The sequence below is a fragment of the Erpetoichthys calabaricus genome, chromosome 13, assembly GCF_900747795.2.
Source record: "Erpetoichthys calabaricus chromosome 13, fErpCal1.3, whole genome shotgun sequence".
In the NCBI taxonomy this organism is placed as follows: Eukaryota; Metazoa; Chordata; class Cladistia; order Polypteriformes; family Polypteridae; genus Erpetoichthys; species Erpetoichthys calabaricus.
The window spans coordinates 159,944-180,218 of NC_041406.2; the positions used below are offsets into that span (position 1 = coordinate 159,944).

The 20,275-nt window shown below is 57.3% G+C and overlaps 2 protein-coding genes across 9 annotated transcripts in view; both read right to left on the reverse strand.

Moving 5' to 3' along the window:
* Positions 1 to 1,630: 1,630 nt before the first annotated feature.
* si:dkeyp-92c9.2 (uncharacterized protein LOC571482 homolog) lies at positions 1,631 to 4,077 on the reverse strand. Its single transcript, XM_028817838.2, has one exon. The coding sequence runs from the start codon at positions 3,703 to 3,705 to the stop codon at positions 2,800 to 2,802; it is 906 nt and encodes a 301-aa protein (XP_028673671.1). The 5' UTR covers positions 3,706 to 4,077; the 3' UTR covers positions 1,631 to 2,799.
* Positions 4,078 to 5,990: 1,913 nt separating this feature from the next.
* The window catches only part of LOC114663894 (sodium bicarbonate cotransporter 3-like), a 35,509-nt gene continuing 21,224 nt past the window's right edge, over positions 5,991 to 20,275 (reverse strand). For 3 of the 8 annotated variants that reach the window (XM_028817831.2, XM_051935630.1, XM_051935631.1), the window contains exons 5-26: positions 19,362 to 19,522; positions 19,052 to 19,240; positions 18,282 to 18,641; positions 16,269 to 16,390; positions 15,798 to 15,955; positions 15,588 to 15,675; positions 15,062 to 15,208; positions 14,880 to 14,983; positions 14,495 to 14,669; positions 14,260 to 14,393; positions 13,927 to 14,172; positions 13,074 to 13,179; positions 12,166 to 12,327; positions 11,970 to 12,083; positions 11,725 to 11,886; positions 11,231 to 11,482; positions 11,084 to 11,152; positions 10,816 to 10,989; positions 10,380 to 10,514; positions 9,070 to 9,170; positions 8,283 to 8,390; positions 5,991 to 7,235 (exon numbers count right to left, since the gene is read on the reverse strand). In XM_028817831.2, the coding sequence (XP_028673664.1) occupies positions 7,154 to 7,235; positions 8,283 to 8,390; positions 9,070 to 9,170; positions 10,380 to 10,514; positions 10,816 to 10,989; positions 11,084 to 11,152; positions 11,231 to 11,482; positions 11,725 to 11,886; positions 11,970 to 12,083; positions 12,166 to 12,327; positions 13,074 to 13,179; positions 13,927 to 14,172; positions 14,260 to 14,393; positions 14,495 to 14,669; positions 14,880 to 14,983; positions 15,062 to 15,208; positions 15,588 to 15,675; positions 15,798 to 15,955; positions 16,269 to 16,390; positions 18,282 to 18,641; positions 19,052 to 19,240; positions 19,362 to 19,522 (3,349 nt within the window). In that variant the 3' untranslated portion in view covers positions 5,991 to 7,153. Of the gene's footprint in view, positions 7,236 to 8,282; positions 8,391 to 8,938; positions 8,991 to 9,069; positions 9,171 to 10,379; positions 10,515 to 10,815; positions 10,990 to 11,083; positions 11,153 to 11,230; positions 11,483 to 11,724; positions 11,887 to 11,969; positions 12,084 to 12,165; positions 12,328 to 13,073; positions 13,180 to 13,926; positions 14,173 to 14,259; positions 14,394 to 14,494; positions 14,670 to 14,879; positions 14,984 to 15,061; positions 15,209 to 15,587; positions 15,676 to 15,797; positions 15,956 to 16,268; positions 16,391 to 18,281; positions 18,642 to 19,051; positions 19,241 to 19,361; positions 19,523 to 20,275 lie in introns of those variants that run through there. The other 5 variants (XM_028817832.2, XM_051935632.1, XM_051935633.1 and 2 more) reach the window with 5 other exon arrangements.

Consider the following 20,275-nt stretch of genomic DNA (forward strand, 5'->3'; position numbering starts at 1 on the left):
TGTTCAGTTAGCATCTAAGCATGCTGGCACCACACTGGAGCAGTTGGACTTTGTGACATCCAGTGCCCTCCTGGAGTGTCTTACATAGCCCTAGGTTGAATGTGGGGGCTTTTAACCCCCCACTCCATTCTAATCCAGGTGGAAGCACTGGGTGCCCATAGAACCAAGGAGCTCTGTGGATATGGCACTTGCCATTTGAGGCCCTCAAAACTGCCCCTGTTAATTCCTGGGAGCTTTATTGTGTCAGTTGGTGGCCCAGTGACCATCTTGACCTCACCCAACTGGCACTTCTTGACCCACCCAGCTGCTTGATGGCACCCCGGGGCCTCTTTTGACATTTTAAATGGCTACCAGAAGTTCTGTTGGCCTTTTGAAGGAGGGGGAAAGAGCTGGGGCATGGCTCAACTGTGCCCTCTGTGACAGGCAAGGTGGCAAAGCACTATATCAATTGACATCGCTCAGCCAGGTGTGGTGCCAAGTTGTGTGGCACCAACTCCACTGGGTGAGTGCTGCCCTCAAAACGCCCTGCCATCTCAAATAGGTTGCCTGGGCAGGCCTGTGATGAGTGATCGGCTGGGCTGTAGTGCCCATTTGGGAGGGCTGCCCACATCTTGGGGCAGATGTTTGGGTTTGACTTGCCAGACCCCCACAGACGATCATGGCCATTAGGCTCTGAAGAGTGACCGCTGATGGCAGTGTGGCAAAATGGCCAAGGGACTGGTCTCTGCCCACAAAGATGCCAGTTTGACCTCCTCCACCTTCTGTCCAAATCAAAGAAATTCCAGTCCTACTCATACTTGTAAAGGCGCTATATAAAATAAAGAGGCCCACACTTAAACTGCTGTGCCACTCTTGGGGTCCTGAACGTGACCAAGCTGAGCTCACAAAGGGCACAGACCTCAAAGTAAAGATGGCTTGAAATGGCATCCACACGGAGCGGGCATCCACACGGGTGATGCAAGAGGCCGACAGACGAGCGTCCGCTTTCTTCACAGGAACTTTCTCAAGCGCCTCGGCCAGAGGAAGGGGGCATCGCTCGCCAGCCACCATCTTGGGTGTGGGACTCGTAGCCATCAGACTTTTGAGTGACTGTTTGGCTCAGGCCCACCCTGCCGGGCTTTTGGGGTCCGATGTCTTTTCTGCCCACAGTCCTGCCACCTGGCAGTGGTGATTTTGCACTTCTGCATGTCAGCCTGTGTGAAAGGCGCTATACAAATGCAGGGGGCAACACGCAGCCCGAAGGCTTTGAGTGAGGGGGAAAAACAGACGGCCCCTTATAGCGCCTCTCAGAGTGAGACCAGGGGTCCCCAGTGGGCAGAGCCAGAGTTGGCACAAAGGATATAACTCCATATCGGGTCTCTACACACTCTGGTGTCCTAAAACTGGACGTCCCGGTTAGAAGCTTACCTTGGGGGGGGGGGGCCCCTAGGGCTCTGAGAGGTCCACTGTGCCCCCCTAAAGGAGGACTTTAGAACCGACACAATGGTCAGGGGGCGGGCATTACAGCTGACTTGAACCCGAGGCTCGTGGTAAATCCAATGAGTGCAGTGGGCATTCTTTATGTGGCCCACACATGGCACAGTGCCCCCTGGTGCCTGCCCCCCACAATCAAACAAGTAGGACACACGGCTCCTTTCCAGCATTTATTAAATAAATAAATAAAAAAACATGAAAGTCTCGATACCAAAACTGCACAAGCGCGTGACTTTACAAAAGTCGCCATCCGCGTCACGAGCACTGGGCACGGCGAGCGCCCGCAGGTGGGCTGCCCTTCACAAAGTGCAATGCGACATGAAGCCCCCAGAGACGTGTGGGGCTTTGTGTTCTGGCACCCCCTAGTGGACGCGCCCTGTAAACTTAACGGGTCCTAAACTAGCTCAAACGTGTCGGGGGGGGGGGACAACAACTAACAAAACGACGGAACGTAAAGTAGCCAACGTACACAAGCGGGGGGGTGGGGGGGGCCAAAGTCACATGCTTATCGAGACCCTAAAGGGTCAGCAGAGCAGATTCACAGCTGAGGTGACTGCGCCCTCCACGTCCTCGTCTCACGTCTACGCCATGCCTTCTGTCACGAGGCCAGGGGTCACATGCGGGCAGCACGGGGGACAAAGGGAGCTGCAACAAACTGCACAGGGGGGCTCTGCCGTGACAATGAAGCGCCTTTGCCCTTCGCCATCCTCTTACCACAGATTACCAGGCGAGGGCACACGTCACCGACTTGTCGTCTAATGCTATTTTCCCAAAGAACATCTGTCATCTCCAGCGCCCCTCCCCCACCCCGTCTGCCGTCCCTCCAATCTCGGGGGGGGGCTCGCCCCGCAGTGACAGGCAGAGGACCCTGGCAATGACCTCAAAGGCCGACTCAGGGTCACGAGCGAGGCGTCACAAATCTGGGCAGAAGCACGCGGGTGCCGAGGCCTGCGGCATCTCCGGCGACAGCCCCCCTCCCCCAATAATGCAGACATCCACGTCGTCATGGCAACCGCAAGCAGCCTCATCGTCGCGTACCACGACGCCCCGCACCGACCACCGTCTCGCACAAAAACCAGCAGCATGGTGGCGGGCCGTGCCGTCACGTGCCCGCGGGTGAGGAGAAGCGAGACCCAAAGGATGAGGCTCCGCATGCCCCCGTCACGGGCACAACTGCTCAGGCCCACTGAATGACAGGAGACCCCAGTGCAGCTGCACAGTCCAGAGAGTCTTAGGGACAAGAAAGGACTTGAATGGTGTCTTCAGTGCCACCGAGCCCACCTCCTGAACTCAAGCAGACCTGGCAGGGCGCACTGGGCGTGCCCCTCAGCGGTCCAGCACTCGGCCAAAGTCCTGGTGGCCACCCTCATTCTTGAGGTCGGCAAAGACTTGAGTGAAGAAGTGCGGGTCAGCGTTGATGCGCAGCATCTTGGCACTCATGGTGTCGATGATGCGCAGGCAGCGGTCCCAAAAGGCCTCCTTGGCGCTCTCCACCAGGAAGGGCTTGAGCGGGTAGGAGATCTCGTTGCCCATGTAGGAGTAGGACAGGTAGAGGCACGTGAGCAGCGCAGCCCGCAGGTCGTGCTCCGTGGCCACCAGGTCCCCATCGATGACGTCGCGGCACAGCAGGTAGACGAAGACGACGTTGGCAGGCGTCACGAAGGCCTGGTCCTGCCAACCCTGCAGGAGGAGAGAGCGGTCCACGCTGCGTAGCCACAAGATGGGCTCGGTGGGCGAGAGGTGCTTGAGGCGGTAGCAGCGGCCGCACAGGAACTCGCCCAGGCATTTGAGCAGCTCGCTGGTGGACGCCTGGACGATGACCCGCTTCGGGGAGCCACCGCCCCCACCCGCCGCCGGGTACTTGCTGCAGGAGACCTTCTTGCTAGAGGAACCCTCCTTGGGGCTGGACAGGGGCTGGCCGTCGAAGCTGGAGAGGTTGGCACAGGACAGGGACTTCTTGACGTTCTCACTGTTCAGGTGGGCCACATCCTTCTGGTAGTTGTTGTTCAGGGCACCACTGCCCTTCTTGGTGCCCCGCTTCCTGGTGGAGGCCACCAGCCGCTTCCAAGTCAGCGTGGGGATGAACATGGGGTGCCGCTTGGCGTTCCTGTCCTTCTGGCTGCCAGCCGACTTGCTGCCTTGCACGCTGGCGTAGTGGCTGAGGGACCCTGCGTCGTCCTCGTACAGACTGGCTTTCCTTGTGCCGGGCGACAGGGACAGGACGGTGCCCATGTCTGGGGGGCTTTGTCTTCACTGAATCCAAATCGCGTCGAAGCAACAAAAGGAGAAGGACGGATCGGGAGTGGCAGCGGCGCCTCAGCACTCCACAGTCCCACGGGCCCCCACCTGCTGTGTGCCCTCGCCAGCTGGCATGCCACTTGCTCACGGAGGGATGCTTGGCATCGACCGAGCGGAAGACCCTCGCCTTCTGCCGCCGAGCTCCTCGCTGCCTCAACCTCGCCGCTCCGCGCCGCCGCTCCGCACTGCCATCACATGCGCCGGCAAGGCGACCCCCGTCACGCGTCGCTTCGAGGCTCCTGTCGCCGCCGGCCGCCGCTCAGCTGCATCCGCGACCGCCGCCGTTACCTCCGCTGTCTGTGTCGGGAGAAGCGCTGCGCTCTGTTGGGGGCTGGGGGGTGGGCTCGGGCTCCGCCCACCCTGTCGACGCCGGCCGCGCCAGGCGCCGAGGACCGCCCTCCTTCGCATCGGGCGCGCGTGCACGAAGTCGGGCCCGCACACGCGCGCACTTTCGCGAGAAGTCCGCGCCGGAATAGAAAGAAAAAAAATGTAGAAGTGCCAGTGAGTGTCACCGCTGTCACCCGTGCCGATACCCGCCGATGTGAGCGACGAGGTCACAGCAGCCCCAACCCCGAGTCCGCCCGCCCGTCCCGCGGTGGTGTCACAGGACCCCGTGACGAGTTTTGGGGCTTCACAGATCAGCATAGCAGTGGCGCAGCCAAACGACTAGTAGAGCCATGGGCGGCACGGCATCATCTGTGGGGCACGACGCACCATTCGCGCCATCTTGTGGTCCTCCAGTTGTGGAGCAGGTGCGCACAACGCGGCAGTGACAAAGCTGGCACCCTGAAGACCTCCGCCCACACGATGGCGCTTCAGGCAGGATTGGGTGGCCGCAGACCCTGGAAGCTGGCCACTCTTGACTGGCGCGACCCTCTCGTCCCGTCGGCTGGCCGGCTCTCTGCGGTGTGTCCCCGTATCGGACCGGCACTTTGCGCCCTTTACCTGCGCCAGGTGACCGCGGCCGCCGATCGACCACCTCGACCTCTTGTGTGCCTGCGCCCTCTGGTGGCCGACTGCTCTTGGCTGTGTTGGAGACCCCAGTTCTGGAGCTGCATGCCCGGCTGGATACCCCCCTGCCGGCAAATCTTTCCTCAGCTCCAAACTGGCTCTGCAGTGGGCTGGCACCCTAAGTCTAGTGGGCTCCCCACAGTCCCAGACTGGCTAAGCAGATGAGGGGGTCACTCAGTGGTGTGGCAAACGGGCACAGCGACCCTCTGGCTGTTCTCCCTGGCTCGGTGTGGCAATGCGTTGTCCATGGCAGCTAATGGGTGGTCCAGGCTAAGTGAGTATGGACTGCCAGGATGAGCTCTGAGGCCCACTGTTGGTACAGTGCCATCCATTTTATTGTGTTAAACCTAATGTGGTGCCATGTGTCACCGAACGCCAGCTGTGACCTCAGTGTGTCTCTGCCCATTTGCTGTTGGTCTGCCGCTTGATCTCACACCCCCCATTTATGGAGTCCTGCCATCACCTCAGTGACTGCGCCATCAATGCCAATGCCAGTCCCTTTTTTTGCGTTAAGCCACCCGTGTCCCATTGGTTGCTCCTTCATCCACCCCCCCCTCATTGTTCAGCTCCTGGCTTTGGGTGATCCGAGACCCCCACAGCTTTCAAGAGTTGCTTGACATTTCCAAGTGCCCCCGGGGTGCCCGTCAGGTCATTTTGACTCCTCTCTGTTGGTGTAGAGCTGGCCGATTGGCTCCATGCCTTTGCCATCTCTCCGTATTTCATTCAGGGTGCCCCTCAGCCTGAAGACTGGCGCGGAGATGAACATGAAGGACTCTGCTATGAGACAAAAGCCTGAGCTGGAGCAGGGTGGATGCCAGTAAACTTCCATCAACCAAGAGTGGCATGGAATGGCAGAATCCTCTGCAATGATGCCAGGAGGGAGGCATAAAACCTGAGAGAAGGATGAGGAGGCACGAAGGGATTGGCGGTGCCAAGTGAGCGGTCATTTCAGGGTGCAGGGATTGCAGTGATTCATCTCGGTCATGTCACTTGTCACCTTCAATGCCTGCCCATCCAGTACCACCCCCTCTGACATTTGGTGCAGTCTCCACCCGGCAATGCCCGCTCTCCGAGAGGCACGCTCACACCGGGGGTTGTCATACATTTCCTGGCACAGCACAGCCAACGCAATGCCGCCCGATGTCCTGATCAGACGATGGTGCCCGCTGCCCGGGCATGGCCCAAATGAAGACACCAGGACGAGAGGCACAACAGAACGAGATTTTATTGCTTTCTTACCGACTTGTTAAAATTTACCAAAAATATTTCAATTCTGCTCTGTGACAAACACCCAAAGCTGGCGAGTTTGCTTTGATTGGACATTCAGGAGACTGGACAGCAGTGACCGGCGGCTGGACACGCAGACGAAAAGCAGCAAAATGGAGCGGCACAACGAGGGCACAGTTAGGACAATAAAAAAAAAAAAGACAGCTCGAGTCACCCGGCGAGTGCCTGGCAGCTTCGGTGCCATCGACATATCTCTAGGCGTACTCAGGAAATAAAACAGCAAGAAAACGTGAGCAGTAAATACTGGGCATCAGCCAGGGCAGGTGCCACCCTTGTGTCTGTCACAGGTCACCATACTCGTCAACTGAGCAGGCATGGCACGTGGTGCCCACTCTCACGTCCTGAGGCCTTTATTGCTCTTGGCACCTGCCTATGGGCACACATAATCACAGAGGATGAGGACACATAGGCCACCTGTCACCCCCTGTGGCCAGTACCCGTGTCGAGGACGTCCACCCAGCCTGCCCTTGGTACTGCTGCTGGCAAAGTTAAAGGAGCCGCGGCTGGCAGAGTTAAAGAACGATCATTAAAAGCACACATTAAATAAATAAATTAAATAAAAGGCGTCTTGTCAGCAAACACTGGCATCAGTGCGGGCACAACACCAAGGGGCAGCTTCAGGATGGCCATGTGCCCGCGCTTACACCTTCATACTGACCAGACCGACCTGGACCACGGTCACCAAAAGGCCACAGGCTACGTTTAAAATACGGAAAGTGGGCACCGAGGCCCACCCACGCCACAGATGACTGGCGCACACACAAGAACACAGTAAAAAATAAAAGACGTGTGGGCAATCAAAGCGGCCGACTCAGTGGAGGACTTTGGAAGACCAGCATCCGCTGCCTTGAGATTTAGAAAAATACGAAACTAACGGGAGGAAACGGGGGGCATTCAGTGGGCCCAAGAGACTGGGAAGACTGGCACGAGGGCACCAAGAGCACCCCTAAATTAGGAAGGGGTGACACCATGGCTGGGCTGGTCCATCGCCTTCAAGGCCCACGTGCCCCAACTTCCTGCTGGCATTCTGGGATGACAAAGACCCCCCCCACGGGCCCAAGGGGGGGTGTCCCCAGGCTGCAGTTCACAAGGACGTCTCGGTGTCCAGGCAGGAGGCTCCTTGGGGGTCTTCGACGTGGATTTTGATGCAGGCCGTCTTTTCAGGGCTGAAAGACACAAACATTCCAGTATGAGAGGAAACGCAATGCCAGCTGTGCCAAAGCATCGCATCACTCAAACATGCAGAGCCCACCCGAGTGACGCCAACGGACCGAGGCTCAATCCACACTGTCTTGTGCTCCAGCTGGTGGCACCCCTGGGTGAACATCTAAGTGACCACCCATTGAGTTGATACGCAGCATCACCTGTGCTCCTTGGACTCACGTCAGCTTTGCCCAACTGGGTGATGCCCAGCCTCAGACCATCACTTTCACCCGCTTGTGACCTGTGCACCTGGCAAGTCACTTTGGGCATCATGATTCATCCTTTCTTCCTACAATTATGACACCAGTTACGTGGAGTGGCACACAGAGTGGCAGCACCAAGAAAACTGATTCAGCTGTAAAAACTCAAGTGCTTACACGGGCCAAGCTGGGCACAAAAGACTCCCTGAATGGGGTCAGTTCCTGCCTTGAGCCCAATGCCACTCCCTAAGTCCGTCAAGGCCAATAAGTGCTATTGGGACCCCCAAGCATGAATGCCAACTTGAAGCCATGCAGATGCCCCTCTGCTTGGTAGACTGGCTAGTTGGCCCATCCTAGCAAATCACTGAGGTCTTCAGGAAAGTTCAAGGTGCCATCCACTGGACTGTCTGCTCATTTCTCACTTGTGCCCTGACTGTGTGCCCGTGGTGGTGACTCTCTCAGTGACGATTTGGCGCACACCTCATGAATTGTGACAAGCTCCTCACAGACAGACTGATGTCCGGAACTCCATACCTCGGCCTGTCGGTGGTCAGCACACAAGACATTGCAGCTGGTGCCAACTGGCTGATGACACTGCCAGTTTAGCAAATAAGCAAAAAAAAAAAAAAAACCTAGGTGGGGGTGCCATGCAGCGGGCATACAGCAGGTTCTATAGACAAACAAGCCAAAGGAAAACAAAAAAAAAACAGCACAGAAAGAAGGGAGGGAGCAGGCATTGACCAGCAGCAGGCTGGCATCCACTCTGGCAGTGCCAGGCGCTGTTAGATGTAAGTAAACCGTCATAGCTACCTTGAATTAGTTCTCATTACTTTGGCACCGTCGGCACTCATCGAAACAGCTTTCCACATCGTCGTTTTGGCCATTTCATCGGATATGTTGACCACTGAGGGGTCAGAGCTGAAGGACAAACAGAAAGGGCCTGCTTAGTGACAAGTCCAACCGCTCGTCACCCCTTCATGTCACAGGTGCCCCCGGGTGCTCGATGTGAGATCACCAGGTAGGAAGGCGTATCAATGCACACAAACCCCTCTAATCCCAAAGGCCTTCTGGATAAAGACAGAACCCCTGGGTGTCACACTAGCTCAGTGGGCAGGGTCAGGATATGTGCTGCCCGCTGGGCACCATTTGGGCAACAAGCACCTGGGGGTTTTCTCAGTTTCTCTGCTTTCCAAATAGGCCAAAGCGATGGACCAGTGCCCTATCCACAGCTGGTATCATCTTGTGCCCAGTACTGCCCCCTCTATAAAATCAGTGTTTGGGTGGCGTCTCCAAAGAAGATGGCACCAGGATGGCACATATCTGCATGACTCCTGACCATCTCTTTACCGCCAAAGAGGTGAGACGGCCTGTGTGAAAAGCTGTTTTGTGGCCCTAACCAGAGACTAGTGGCAGCATCAGAGCCATGCGCTGTCACCAAACTGGCATCGCACGGTGGGCACACTAACCCTTTCGGTGTCCTCCTCCTGGGATTGGGCATCAGACCCTACACTCTCAGATCTGTTCAAGACAACAGTGGACAGGTTAAGACCGTGCCAAAGATCAACGGCGGGTCGAGCCCCCCATTCTGCTGACTCACCTGCACTTGAGGCTCTGCACGGGGATCTTCAGTAGGCTGGCACCGTCGTATGGAATCTGCACGGTGTCCCCATCATCGGCGTCGAACAGGAGTGCAGCTGCCTGTGCAGGGAGAGGGTGGCACACACAGGAAGATCAGAAGAGACAGGTGAGCAGTGGCAGGACAGTTGACACATGTGGCACGACATATACAGTAGATGGCCTTGTGCCCAGCGTGCTGCCTAACGTGGGCACGGGGCCTCTTCGTTGCACCACACAACTGACTCCTGATGCCCAATCTGGACTCTGCCGGTCTTACCCTCCCTTATTCCTTATACAGTCTAGTGCCCAACCTTAAAATGAGGGAAATGCTAGTCACCACAGTTTTACAGGTGGGTAAAATAGCCTTTCATGCCAGCCTGGCCCATTAAGGACACATGCACTTGCATGGCTTCTGTGAAGTAGGGTACTGTGGCACTACTGAGCTCTGGCATGGCTGCCCAGTGGGTGCACTCTTGCTTTCCCAACACACAAGGGTGCATGTTAAAGGCCACATCAGCACTGGTTCAAGTGGCGCTGACCTTTGCTAAATCCTGTGGCAGAAAGTTGAGCACCGCTAGAGCCATGGCTGCCAGGACTTGAGCGGGCATCACTCTGCAGGCCTATTCTGTTTTCGTTATGACTAAGGTCACCTGCTAATGGCATTGCCCCATTACCAGCCAGGCAGGGTAGTGGCTATCTGGAGAGTTAATTAAATGCCAACTGTGCCCACCCTGAACTGACAAATGTGAAGTGCAGAATTCACTTTGTGTGCCCCTCCTCTTCCCCAACTTTGAATCACAGGCATTTGGGGGGCAGATCAGGCAGGCGGCACAGCTGCTGCAGGAATCATCGCCCTAGTCATGGCATCATTACACTGGTGCCCAGCTAAACTTTGGGCTGACTTCCAAATCCATCAATGGCCTGCATCGTTGTGCACTCTCTGGGTCACATGTGCCCCTCTGCCCAAGGGCTTTTTACATCACTGGGTGAAGGGTACCACACAAGGGCTCTAGAAATGGCCATCTGAGTGCTGGCTGAATGACTGACACATCCACCGCTCCTCGACATGGCACCACCGATGCCCATCGTCTTATTGGCTGAAAGCCCCAACAGGAGGCAGAGGGCAGTGGAGAAGGAGAGCAATGCCATCTGTGAGGCAGCAAGCGGTCAGTGAGGGGGACTCAAGTGAAAAGAGGGTAGGGAGGCACCTACTACAATGGGCACTATGGCGAAGAGAGTGGCACACCCTTGACCTCTGTGCCGACGTCACCCACTGAATGGCCGCCTCACCTCCTTCTCCTCCTTCTTCTTCTTGTCGTCCTCCTTCTTCTTTTTGCTTTCGGGCATCAAGTCGTCCAGCCAGCTCAGCTCCCTCTTGGTGAAGAAGAAATCCAGTAGCTTGCGGATAAACACCAAGGCCAGGACCTGAGGAAAGACAGACACGGGGGGGGACGATGACCACCGCTGGCACACAGTCACACCTCCGCTAGGTGGTCATCATGACTGAGCCCAGAAAGAGGAAACGTCTGGTCACTCAAGAAAGGCCAGCGAGTGACGTGTGTAACATTTGGGCGAAATCGACCTGCCCTCTCATGTCATGCCCCCTTCACATCCCCCCATCACCTCAACGTCTCATATCGTCGCCCACAGACACACATCAAGGCGCTATATAACCCATTCGCTCGTCTCGGTGCCCCCCACCCCACCGGTCTGAGACTTGGCTTACCATCATGGGGAAGACCACAGCGGCAGCGGATGCCTTGATGACCCAGAGGAGGACGAGGCAGGTGAGCTGCACCACGGTGAAGACGTGGACCTTCCACAGTGGCACGTATCTCAGATAGATCAGGTCAGGCTGGTGCTTGGCGGGCATTCCGAATAACTTGATACGATCAAAGAACTGCAGGAGGACGGGAACATGTTCAGACGAGCTGGCACAGAAGGGACCTTTCGATCCAGTACACGGGACTTGGGCAACCCAGCCGGTAACGTACCTGGATACCCTTTAGGGAGGAGACGCCCATGTAGAGGAAGACGCCATACAAGACTGGCATCGGAATAAACTGCAAGACAGTAGGAGAGACCATTAGAATGCCAACCCCCTTATACCAGCGCCCCACCACCACCATGCCCAGCCTCACCTTCAGAACGGAGGTCATGAACACCGACAGCCCCATCAGGACGAAGATCAGCAGGCCTGTGACCCGCTGCTCCCGGATGCCAAGGAACTTGGGCTGCTCCCCGGGGGCCGAGCACTCAGACTCCACCTTCAGGCTGTTAACGTGAGAGATGGAGAGGACGGTGGCGGCCACAAACCAGGGCAGGCCCATGACCGAGCAGATGCCAAGCATCAGACTGACCATCAGCAGGTCCAGATGATATCCGCAGCCCTTCTGCAGGAACGGAGAGAGGAACAAAGGGGGGATTACAGACAGTGGGTGCCAACCCATGGCATTGTGGCATGCATACCCATCGACACCACGTCACTCTGATGGCAACAGGGCCGATGGCCTCACGTGCGGACCGACGCTCTGGTGATGACAATTCAGGTCTGTAGGTCTACCTGATGACAAAGTGATGCGCCGTGGCCACCAGACCATGAAAAGACGCCCCTGCGCCACCACTGCCCCCTCACCTTCAGCTTGTGCTCCTTCCTGTTGATGATGACGGCGGTGATCTGCTGATCCATGAATATCAGGATGGTGCACAGCAGGGCAGGGATGGCCGCCGCCAGCAGCGTCCACCAGGGGTTCGGGCCCAGGGGGCCAATCAGCCAGCCTCGGTGCTTCGACGTGGGCTACGGAGAGCAGAAACACAAATCAGTAAAGAGATGGTGGGCGTCCAATAGTGCCGCGTGCTCACGGAGAGGCCGATGCCCACCTCAAAGCGATCGGGCACGCGCAGCTTTGGGGACGGGACGCCGAGAAGGAAGTCCACCAGCACCATGACCATGATGGTCAGGAAGACGGCGAAGTCACTGATTGTGGAGCGGACCTGTGGGGACACACGGCCGGTCGGTGAGCATCCCGGCCAAGCCACGAGGTGGCACGATGATGCCCACTGTACTGCGGGTTACCTTAGTGGGAAAGTAGCGCTTGGTCTTGAACTGCTTCAGGAAGGAGGAGAGGAAGAAGGTGGTGAAGAACAAGATGACCGACCAGAAGAGGACATCGGGGATGTAGGGGCCGTGCTCTCCACAGGCGGGTCCCACAAACACCCCGTGGAGCTGGTGGCAAGCCTGTAAGAAAAGAATCCATTAAGGAAATGGTCAGCACTTGGCACACATGGGCACACTCCCTGACCATTGGAGCTCTAAGGAGGGCTACCGGCACAGCTGGTGGGCTCACCCTGCCCACCTGATCTTCTTATGTAAAGATGCCCAGCTCGGGACTCTCTGTGCCCTTTGAGGTGCCCCATGCTCACCTGTATTTGGTCCAAAGCAGAGAGAGTGGCTCTCAGTGTGGCACACCTGCCACCTCTCCCTGGGTGCCACTTCCTAGCATGCACTTCATGCCACACCCTCTTGGGTTTGTGTGTGTTTCTTTTATATTTTGGTGCCCTGTGACAGGCCCCTAAAGGCACAAGGGCAGGTAAACAGGTGGGCACACTGAAGCCACCTCACAGCTCCATTTACATACCCAGGGTGAAGAATACAGGATGTGGGCACCACTTGGGGAGAGCCAATCAAAATGACCTCCATAAATATTAAAAGGGCAAGATGGGGGGAGGCATGGGAGCCCGAATGCTGGCATATTGGGCACCTGTCAAACTGCCAGTCCTAGACAGGCAGGAAGCCAGGGTCCTCCAGAGGGCACAGGACAACATGTGGGAGGAAGAATGAGGGGCAAACCAGCGATGGATGGGCAACACTTAATTAAGAGGGCTGCCATGATTAACTAGGCCTCCCTGTGACCGTCCCTCCTCTGACACTTCTTAGTCGTTGGGCACTCCCTGGTGCCCACACGCCACTCTTCTGTCACTTACCGAGACATTCAGCTCGCTCCAAGGCACCTCGTCAGCTGTGACATTCGTTGTGTTCCAGTGCTGCAGGGTCTCCATGCTGACATTTTCAGGCTTGGCACAATGGCACCTGGGTAAAGGAAAGGTAGCAATATGTCTTGGTCAGTGCCCTCGCCCGCCACAGGTGGCTCAAGTTGTGACACGCACGTCCGTCTCCAAATTCCATTTGTTTAGTCACGGATGGTCGGCGGGGCACCACTCAAGGCTTAACAGTCATTTCCTTGTTCCACTGCCCAAAGCAGGCCCATGGGGCACCATCCTACCAATGGCACATCTGTAGTCTTGGAGCACCTGGAGAGGATGGCACAGCCCAACTTTTACAAACACGACTGGTGACGAAGATGAAGATGGCCATGGCAGAGGCCTTTGTGCCCAGCGGGCTCTGGGCCACTAGTAAAGTCTAGCAGTGTTCTCTGGGACGATTACTTGCATTAAACTCATCTTGAGATGCCAAGGATTTGGGTTGGCAGTGCCCACATCAATCTGACTGGGCACACGCCTCTAAAGGGTCCAGAGCAGAAGGCCTTCATGTGTCTGGAGAATTTAAACAAAGGATCTGAGATTGACACGTGAGATGGCACATGCCAGCGTGTGCCAGGCACCTTAGGGAAATCAATGAACAGGATAAAAGGACAAGTGAATGAGCAAAGACCCCCGTGCCACATTGAGCTCATCTGTCCAATGAGGGGGGCTCAAGTGTGAACAAAGGTCAGGAGGAGGTCGTAAGTGCCACATAAGGTGGGTGCCCGCCCGGCAGACTTCACCAACAAAGAAGGCCCCAAGTTGACGGGTGGGCGTGCCCCCTGCCCTCACTTACGTGTACGTGGTCAGGTTCTCCAGGTCGTTGTGCATGTTGACGGGGTACTGCTCCCCCAGGTCGAAGAGCTTCTCCAGCGCCTCGTAGATGAAGATGATGCAGATGAGGGCGGCGAAGGCTTCCTCTGTGAACCTGGTGATGTAGCACACCAGGCTGCTGGCATCAGTGGCGACCAGCAGGAGGCAGAGGAATGCCGTCCACAGGCCGATGCTGGTGCGCAGAGACAGGTAGCAGAGGCCGTAGTCGCTGTGGACGAGAGGCACAAAACGTGCCAGGGGTTACAGGGCGACCCACAGGCTGGCACGGCCCGCGTGCCCAATCCGTGACACTCACCTGCAAAACTTAAAGCAAATCTTCTCAAAAACCAGGACCGGGCCGGTGCTGCCCAAAATTGTCAGCGGCTGCCCAGCAAACACCGAGTAGGCCATTCCGGTCAGTGAGGCTCCAAACAGAGATTCAATGGCACTCTGAAAACAACAAGAGCGGGCAGAGGGGGTGAAGTGACCGATCACCATCGAGCCTGGCATTAGCCCTTCATGCGGCTGCCAGCAGGGGGCGCAGTACTCACTATGTTGCCCTTGGTGGCCTCTCCCAGGAGCCCCCCGAAGGTGATGACCGGGGACATGCAGGCGCAGTAGAGGAAGAGGATGGAGGCGAGGCACTGCAGGCTCAGGGCGTCCCTCAGGTCACTCCAGAAGAAGGGCACCTTGCGCCGCACGTCCAGGATCAGCCCGCCGAAAAGCCTGGGGGAAGACAGACAGACAGACACTGAACACGGCCGCCGCTCAGAGGCCCACTTCCCATAATTTAACGGGGTGCGAAGCAGCGGCGGGCACTTTCAATGTGCCAACAGCGCAAAGCCAAGCTTGAAACAGTAGGAGGACACGTCCATTCACCGGAGACGCCTCACAGCCTGGTGGGCACTGTGCCCACTGATGCCCAGCTTAACTCACCGCCCTGTTCTCTGCAGCTCCGGCCCAGCATGGTGGTCATCGTCCTTTATGATGTCCGTGGCGGGGGCCGACCCATTGGGCAAGGCGGGCATCTTCCTCTTCTCCTGCAGGACACAGTGGGCATCATATTGTCAAAGCTGTCACAGCACACTGTGGCGCAAGTCAAAGGATTAAGGTGGTACCTGCGAAGGGACACTTTTGGGGGGCTCAATTCGTATCGTGGGGTCCCATTCACCAGGAGGAAGGACTGTCACCTGATCCAAGAACTCATCGATTCCCGACAGCAGGTCATTCCGGTCTTTAGCTTTGTATGCCACGTCGTGAAAAATCTGCACCCCAAAAAAAAAAAAAATTGGAAAAAGGACAGTCGTCCTTTGACCCCACTTGATGGACCCCCACCCCCCTCCCCTGTCAGCTGGTCAGCAGACATCTCTTCTTTAATGACCCAAGACAATTTTGTTGTGCCGACAGGCGTTGGTCATTCTGTCAACACGCTGGCATTCAATCACCCCAGACAGACATCTGAACAAAGCTACCAAACTGAAGTGACCACCGCAGGACCTTCCGTTTAAAATGGACTCGATTGGGAGTCCGGGCGCATGGCAGCATGCCACATGATGTGGTGTGCTGCTGCCCACTAGACAGGAGAGAAGGCTGGCAGCTGGTGCCCACCATCGACTTAAGGCTTTTAAACATAAATACACCTACCTCATCTGTCATCAGAGTGGCGATGGATCTGCCAATTTCGTGGTACTGCTGCCCTTTACCAAATGGACCCAGTAACAGAAACAGAAACCTGCAGGGCAAAACAAGACAAGTGGTCAGGTGCCCTCACAGAATTTTTTGGAAAGTCACTCGGCCCTCCTTGTGGGACCCAAAGATGGTGCCACGTCTCTGTTCTTCACACGCAGGGCATACCTGGTTGGCACTGGCACCTCTGTAATGCCACTAAGGAGGACCGCAGGAGACAGGCGCACAAATGCTATGATGGGCCGCTCCAGGAAGTCCACCTCACCGATGAGGACGTTTGAGGCTTCGGCCCCCGGGGGGATCTTCTTCATGAAGTTCATGTCCACCTGGTGAAAGAGAGGAGCATTGAGTGGACAGATATGTCATGGGTACCATGACCAAGTAAGCAGGTTGATGAGGAGTGTGCCACCTGCACCAATGGGTGGCACAAAGGCATACGGACATAGAGATTGAGGGCACCACACCAAAGGCATCCAACCGTGCCCACCACTGGACTGGTAGATTACTGCATGTACAGTAATGGGACCTGTGATGAGGCTCAGGTGACGAGCGGGTCAGCTCTGGTGACACAAAGACCACCCAGGCCACCGTTGCCTTGTGCACCCAGTGACTCTGCCCTCTCCCAGCTCACGCCGTTACCCTGCTGAAGTCCACCGTGCTGTTTTCTCGGCTGCCACCTCCCAAGCCGCTGGCCTTGCTGTCACATCCTCTCGTAACATTTTCAATAATTCCAGGGGACGACTGGGGGGACGTCAGAAGCCCTGAGAAAAAGGGGGGACAGAAACGAGGGGTGAGATGCGCACCGCCACCAGCATACGTGACACACAGCACAGTGGGCATGAGTGACGGGACCAAACACAACAGGTGACACCAAGGTGACAAAGCTGCTAGCGTGGGTGGTCACAACTAACACTCAACAGTGGTGGAGCAGCCACTTTGCCCGTCCATCTGGAGTAGAAATTGAAGGGGGGCCGTGAGTCTTCAAGTCGGGGGGCCGGAGCTCAGCCAGAGGTCACAATGCACCCCGACTATGACCCTGTAGCATTCGTGGAGCCCACCATCGAGGTTTGGCAGGCCCGGTATGGCCCCGGACCCCTGGCTTGGAATGCCCCCTTTAGCCATTCTTACCTGCTGCTCAGCCGCCCAGAGGGCCAAGGGCAGACAGCGTGGTCATCAGGGGGCGACACAAATGCTGCTCTGTCCATTGTCCTTTTGTGGCTTCGTCTGCCCCGTCCCATGACGGCCAGTTCCAGGGCCTGGGTGACATTATGCCGTGTTCTGGGGGTCTTTTAAATTCAGCAGTCCCTTACTGCAGGCAGGATGCCAGGCTGTCCTCGAAAGGGAGTTTCGATTTTTCTGTCAGTCGCTAAACTGTCCCTGGCCTCGTCTCCTCAAATCAACATCAGGGTGACCCGCATGGAGAGTGACGGCCACGTCCTCAAACGTGACATCACTCAGATGAGGCCACCGCCCGACGGACACAAGCAAGGGTCTAAAACTGGCATGTCGCAGCTGGCACGTGCCGTGTAGCGAGCAGGGAAGAGAAAGCGCTTTGAGGAAGCCGGGCAGCCGCTCTCGCCCCGCGTCACCTTAGGTACAATGTGCCCGGGCAGCAGGACGTCACGGGCTCACAGTGACAAATGCCACTCCATTTCCAGGTCCACTCTGTCCGAGTGCCTTTTAGCCCAGGATTGCATTTGGGATTCACTTCTCATTCTGGTCTTACTGGGAAGTCCCGTTTGTGTGACGACGGCGTCACCATGTGCTGTCCCCGTCCCGTTTCTCCAGTGGGCCCCACTGTTCCTGACTCTCGTCTCGCCCCGCCATTTTGGTGGCCAGGTTTAACATTTGGCCATCCCCGACTGGCTCAAGGATCACCTCCTGGTCCGCACTTCGTGTCCCCGAACACACAGAACACAATTGTGCGTGTGCCATCTGCCATGTGTGGGCAGCCCAGTGAGAGCTTGGCTGATGACAGCAGTTGGCAAGGCTCCTCGATGGCTGGTTAGTCGCCCGCTGTGGCACTGTCACTCTCGTAGTAAGCTCGTGGCCACCCATCTCTGCACTTCTCAGGCCACTCCTTATGCCAGTCGCTCCCTCAAATTCACGCTCCCACCAGCTCAGTGCCCTTGGGTTGCCCGCAGTGCCACTGTCTTCATGGCTTGGGGTCACTATGGGTCAGGTGGCTAAACCAACAGAACCCAAAGCATCAGAACATGAGGGTACACCTCCACCTTCAGTAGCTGGCGTGGGTATAGGGGGGAGCAGCGGCAGGGCCCGTCCTCTTTCTGCCCACCCAGGGGGGTGTCTCCAGATCTCGTGTGACATGTGGGGGCCGCACCACGCTCTTCAAGTCCCAATTTGTGCCACCTGACTGCCCAAACGGCACGGTATGGCCCTGGCACACGTGGCGAGATGGCACCATCAGGCGCAACGTGACGCCCTCAGCCTGCTCACCCCTGCTGCCCATGCGCCCGCCGGAGGGCCCAACTTCACATCCTTCATCCCTAAGGCCTCACCTGTAAGCAGATGGACGACGGCAGGAGACGAGCGGGCACAAAGAGCAGGGCGGGACATGCAAACGCCACACGGCACATGCTGCGCTCCACTTGCACTCTGACGGCAGCACACCCGACGGCAGCACATATTTGCCTGGTTGGGGCAGCGGTGCCAGGTGGTCCACTTGGTCATCCTCGGCGGCCTCCAGGTCCTCCTCGGGCGGGTGAACCACAACTTCGGGGATGTCGGCGCACGTCACCAGCAGCCGAGGCGCGGGGTCGGCGCCGCCCGCCTGTCCGCCGACATGGCGCCCGAGGCCCGGACTGGCGGGCGGCGTGTTGGCAGGAGAGGGCTGCGGAGTGGCCGACCTCGACACCGCTGGGCTTCCCGCTCTGGAGCTCGACAGGAGGGTATTAAAGAAGAGGGAGAGGCGCGAGTCGCCCCGCAGGGACAGGCTGGAGGCGGAGAGGCTCGGCCTCAGGAGTGACAGGCGCGAGGCGGACAGGCCGTCCCCTGAGGGGGGAGAGAAAGAAAGAAAAGAGAGAGTTGAGAGGGGCCGGCAGGCGGCAAAGGGTTAATGAAGCAAACACCTAAAGCAGGAGGCCAGGTGAGGGGGCACACGCGGGCAAGGCGTCACAGCGGGCAACCCCAGATGGAAATCACCAGCCTGGGGGTGGGGCATTTGAACCCCTGTCTGACCAAGCCCCCCCCATTCTGTGCATGCGTCACCCACCACAAGGACGACACAAGCGGTTAGTCACAGCAGCGCCGCTTGGCGCACACACACACAGACAGAGCACAGTGCAGCCCGCGGGGGGCGCTCCGGAGGTCTCACCCTACGCCTCTACAGCAGCAAGTGCCCTCGGGGCGTCGCGCGCCACTCAAAGCGTAAAGAAGGAGGCAGCCGCAGCCAAAGCTCTCACCGTTTCTGTCGAGCAAATGGGGGTCAGAATGTTTCTTGCCTATGTCGGCGAACGAGCGCACCAGGGGGATGCGGTTGCTGAGCTTCTTCTCGTTCTGATGGTGGTGCCGCTTGAGCATGGCCTCCCGCACCTTCTCCCGGAGGGTCTCGTCCAGCTGCTGCGAGGCCACCATGTTGTCAATAATCATGTCTGCGACACCCAAAGACACGAGAGGTCACTGGTCTGGGCCCCCCACAATTCTATTGCCCCATACCTACTATTGGTACCCTCCCCGCCCCCACCCCTGGCCAGCCTCGGCTCAGGTGGTCACCTGCGATCTCCTCGATGCTGTTGGCCCTCATGTCTAGCATGACCGTCCCGTTGAGTATGCAGCTCCGCAGCTCGAAGAGGCTGTGCAGGGACAGCGTGGCCACGTAGGGTTTGCTCCACCGCTCTCCGCCGTCCTCGACGTCCTCCTCGAATTTCAGCCACCTGAGAAGAAACGGGATCAGCACACAGAGGGTCACTTTATAGGTCAGCGGGCCTGAGGGTGGAGTGTCCCACCATACCCGCCATGAGCTCCTTCTTTTAGACACACGGCATAGTAATTAAAAGGCGCTATACAAGAGAGAGGAAAGGTGGCCGGCGGCACTGGGGACCAATCTGCCAGGGGACACTGCGGTCCAGAGTGGAGGATAAGTAGTCATGTGGATGAGATGGGGGGGTACAACCAGGTGGCACCTGCATCTTCCAACGTGACCACTCAAGGCCCTGGACCGTTAAGGAACTTGAACAACGGGCACAAAATTATCATTGGCACAGTACTTGAACTCAGCACCAGCCCAGCTGGAAACCTGGTGGCACCACTGGCAGAGTAAAATCTGTCCATCACTTTAGGGGTGTCGATCCCTGGACAGGGTGCCCATGTCCACCACACGGCCCACAGTCTGGCATACTGAGCCAATTGAGAAAGGCCACTTCGCCCAACACACATAGTGTGCGCCAGCTGCTATGCCACTGTGATCTCAGAAATTACGGGCACCCACCACAGATGAGTTTGTGCTCAAAGTTTAAACCAAGCAGGTCTATCGGTGCCAGCCTGGAACAAACAGCCTGGCTAAAGGGCCTTGGCGAAGTTCTGCTGTTCAGACATATGGACACAAGGGGGCAGCATTTCAGCACAATAGGCGGTGCGAAATCCAGCGGATCTCTGAGCCGAAATGCCAAAGTGGCAAATCCGAGAAA

What these genes read in the sequence shown, in the direction of transcription:
- si:dkeyp-92c9.2 (XM_028817838.2), bottom strand. Translation starts at nt 3,705, where the DNA reads ATGGGCACCGTCCTGTCCCTGTCGCCCGGCACAAGGAAAGCCAGTCTG.